Source organism: Coregonus lavaretus (genome assembly GCF_964263955.1).
Source record: "Coregonus lavaretus genome assembly, chromosome: 2".
NCBI lineage: Eukaryota > Metazoa > Chordata > Actinopteri > Salmoniformes > Salmonidae > Coregonus > Coregonus lavaretus.
In genome coordinates, this window is record NC_139989.1 from 74,190,055 (window position 1) to 74,194,177 (window position 4,123).

Sequence of the window (4,123 nt, forward strand, 5' to 3'; positions counted from 1 at the left end):
ACGGGTCTGTATCCTTCTGTCGATCCTGACAGTCAGTGCGATGGCTTCATCAAGAGTGGAAGGCAGTTCATGGGAGACCAACTCGTCCTTGATATAGTCAGCCAAACTATGGAAGAACGCGTCCACCAACGATGGTGTGTTCCAAGAACTTCGTCTAGCCAGGGTTCGGAAGTCGATGGAATGGTCTGCGACTGTACGTCTGCCTTGTCGAATACTGAACAGTTCACGAGACGCCTCTGCGGTGGGTGAATCCAGGTCAAACACCTTCAGCATCTCCTCAGCAAACAGGTCGAAGGTTGCACATGCGGGGGTTTGACGTTCGAACTCTGCTGTTCCCCAGAGTCGAGCTCGGCCCGTCAGGTGAGTGATGGCATACCCAACTTTAGCCCCCTCCGTGGCGAAGGTCCTTGGCTGCAAGGAGAACTGAAGTCGGCAGCTAGTCAGGAATGGCCGGACCTGGGTTGAATCGCCGTTGAACCGCTCGGGGTTTCCAATCTTGGGTTCCGGAGCAGCGGCTGCAATGACCGGGGCAGGTAACTCGGGGGCAGGGCTGGTGGGCAGACTGGCTGGGGTAAGGTTGGTGAGGAGTTGAACGATCATGGCGAGTTGTTGTTGCTGCTGCTGGAACTGCTGCTCATGCTCCTCGGTTTCCATGTCGGGGAAAGTGTGCGCTGAGTCCATAATGGTCAGATCGTACTGTCACGGTTCAGACAGACGACCAGAGGACCACAATTGCGTCACACCAGAAAGTTTATTAAACTTAAGGGAAAAGGGTAGTAGGGAGTGAATGAAGGCTCCAGGGGTAACAGGGATCCCGTCCAATGTGCTGGGTCTGTGCCCCCCCCAGTGGCAGCGATGCGTCCTATGAAGCCGGTGGTGGGTGGTCCAGAAGTCCTGGGGGGGGGAGACACAGACACAACAGGGCGGAATGAAACCAGGCAGCAGTACAGTTCAAGGGAAATCCAAAATACGTAGTAGCAAGGCAGAAGGCTGGTCAGAGTTACCGGGATTGAAGAGTAGTCAGGAGTCGTAAAGGCAGAAGCAGGTCTGGATCTCCTGAGGCAGAAGAGTATCCAAAAAACAGGCAGGTCCGGGGTCACAAAACCAGGGTGAGCCAGAAGCGCGAGCAACCAGGTTCCGGGTGTGAGCTTTGCAGACGATCTGACACCGGAGAGCTGAAAGACAGGGCCTTAAATACTGGGAGAGGTAGTGGGTAATGCAGCGCAGCTGGCAGAGTAATTAGAGCAGAGCAGAGCAGGGACAGGTGGAGCTAGTTAGGCTGAGTAGAGAGAGTGGTGAGCAGAGTGGAAGAAAATTAAGGTGGTAACCCGGTGGAGTGAGAGGCCCATGACAGGATACATCAAAAACAGTACAAAAAAGTATGTTACTTTAACGTCAACTGATAACGTCCCACTATAACTTCATGGGAGTCTAGTGGAAAGACTGCATGTTGCTTTGGGTGGATTCATCAACATTTGCAGAATATTCCTGTAATGTCAGATGGCATCTTGTCAGACGGCAACAGCCTAGTCGGCTGCAGACACTCATAAGGAGTTCAAGTAGTTTATTTGCCATTTGCAGGTATTAAAAGTAATACATACATTGTAATTCCTTGTTGGAGCTCATATAGGACAGTACATACCAGTGGAGGCTGCTGAGGGGAGGACGGCTCATAATAATGGCTGGAACGGAGACAATTAAATGGCATCAAACACATGGAAACCATGGAAACCATGTATTTGATGTATTTGATACCATTCCACTCAATCCGCTCCAGCCATTACAAGCCTGTCCTCCCCAACTAAGGTCCCACCAACCTCCTGTGGTACGTACACACAAACAGTAAAATATATCATAAGAACATCAATAAAAAATGCAAAGTGGTGAGATCATAAAAGGAAAAAAATGTTATGTCATGTTCTAAAAGTCTGATGGAAACAGTTTAGGTTGCTTGATTTAACAGGCAGATAGAACTGGGATAGAAGCTGTTCTGGAACCTGGGATCCAGAAACTGCCTAGCAACCACTGGTCCTCACTAGACTGGTGCCCTGCATGTCTATTTGTTCATTGGAGTTTATCAGGTTTTGAAGTGATGTCTGTGTTTGTTGGACACTTAGTGCTGGAATGAGGTGTCTGTTTGTTCCCAATTCTGTCAGAAATGATGGTCCTCATTTGAAGGTCCTGTGTCAAGGTCCTCACTATTATAGGAAGATGTGTGAGTGTGTGTCCAGTGTGTGTGTGTGTCCAGTGTGTGTGTGTGTGTCCAGAGTGTCCAGTGTGTCTGTGTGTCCAGTGTGTGTGTGTGTGTCTCCTGTGTGTGTGTCCAGTGTGTGTGTGTATGTCCAGTGTGTGTTTGTGTCCAGTGTGTGTGTGTGTGTCCAGTGTGTCCAGTGTGTCTGTGTGTCCAGTGTGTGTGTGTGTGCGTGTGTCCAGTGTGTGTGTGTGTGTCTCCTGTGTGTGTGTCCAGTGTGTGTGTGTATGTCCAGTGTGTGTGTGTGTCCAGTGTGTGTGTGTGTGTCCAGTGTGTCCAGTGTGTCTGTGTGTCCAGTGTGTGTGTGTGTGCGTGTGTCCAGTGTGTGTGTGTGTGTCTCCTGTGTGTGTGTCCAGTGTGTGTGTGTATGTCCAGTGTGTGTGTGTGTCCAGTGTGTGTGTGTGTCCAGAGTGTGTGTCCAGTGTGTGTGTGTCCAGTGTGTGTGTATGTGTCCAGTGTGTGTGAGTGTCTGTCCAGTGTGTGTGTGTGTGTGTCCATTGTGTGTTTATCCAGTGTGTGTGTCCAGTGTGTGTCCTGTGTGTGTGTGTGTGTCCAGTGTGTGTGTGTGTGTGTGTGTCCAGTGTGTGTTTGTGTCCAGTGTGTGTGTGTGTCCAGTGTGTGTGTGTGTGTGTGTGTGTGTCTCCTGTGTGTGTGTCCAGTGTGTGTGTGTGTGTCCAGTGTGTGTGTGTGTGTGTGTGTCTAGTGTGTGTAGTGTGTGCGTATCCAGTGTGTGTGTCCAGTGTGTGTCCAGTGTGTGTGTGTGTGTCCAGTGTGTATGTGTGTGTCCAGTGTGTGTGTCCAGTGTGTGTCCAGTGTGTGTCCATTGTGTGTCCAGTGTGTGTCTGTGTGTGTGTCCAGTGTGTGTGTGTGTGTGTCCAGTGTGTGTGTGTGTGTCCAGTGTGTGTGTGTGTGTGTGTGTGTGTGTGTGTCCAGTATGTGTGTGTCCAGTATGTGTGTGTGTGTGTGTGTGTCCAGTGTGTGTGTTCAGTGTGTGTCCATTGTGTGTCCAGTGTGTGTCTGTGTGTGTGTCCAGTGTGTGTGTGTGTGTGTCCAGTGTGTGTGTGTGTGTGTCCAGTATGTGTGTGTGTGTGTGTGTCAGTGTTACCATGGTTATTATTTACAGGGACACTGAGGAGTCATAATAAACCCAAAACCCTGGATAGAGGGGCTCAGTGAATGTGGAGTGGAATGTGTACAGGTGGGTCAGTGTGTCAGAGGAGACTCTGTAGAAGGACAGAGTGCCGGCTGGCCAGTCCAGATACACTCCTACTCTGTGGGAGCTGGAGGAGGGGACGTCTATGGTAGTGGACTTATTATTGTGACAGGCAGAGTAACTGTTGTCATGGCAGAACAGACTCCAGGACTTGTCATTGTATCCAATCACACAGTCATTACCCACTCCTCTCCTGCTGATTCCTTTATATGTCACTCCTATAACAGCCCCTCTCCCACTCCACTCTACCTCCCAGTAACAGCGCGCAGTCAGACCCTCTCTACACAGCACCTGTCTATAGAACTCAAATCTCTCTGGGTGATCAGGATACGGCTGCTTCTCTCTCCTACATGTCACCTTTCTGTTCTCCTCAGACAGAGAGAGGAATCTGTTTACTGTGTTTAGGTCCAGTGTGAGATCACAGACATCTGATGGATGAAACCAGACACAATATTAGAAATCATCATCATCCTGAACACACACACAAACACACACACATCCTGAACACACACACACACACACACACTGGATACACACTCACACTCACACTCACACCTCTATGCATGAACACACACACACACTGAACACACACACACACACACACACACACACACACACACACACATCCTGAACACACACACACTGGACACACACACACA

The 4,123-nt window shown here is 49.8% G+C and overlaps 1 protein-coding gene across 1 annotated transcript in view; it reads right to left on the minus strand.

Moving 5' to 3' along the window:
* Positions 1-1,358: 1,358 nt before the first annotated feature.
* Positions 1,359-4,123, minus strand: part of LOC311141964 (stonustoxin subunit beta-like) — a 3,183-nt gene continuing 418 nt past the window's right edge. The window contains exon 2 of the mRNA XM_084177496.1: positions 1,359-3,892. Within this exon, the coding sequence (XP_084033622.1) occupies positions 3,369-3,892 (524 nt within the window). The 3' untranslated portion in view covers positions 1,359-3,368. The remainder of the gene's footprint in view (positions 3,893-4,123) is intronic.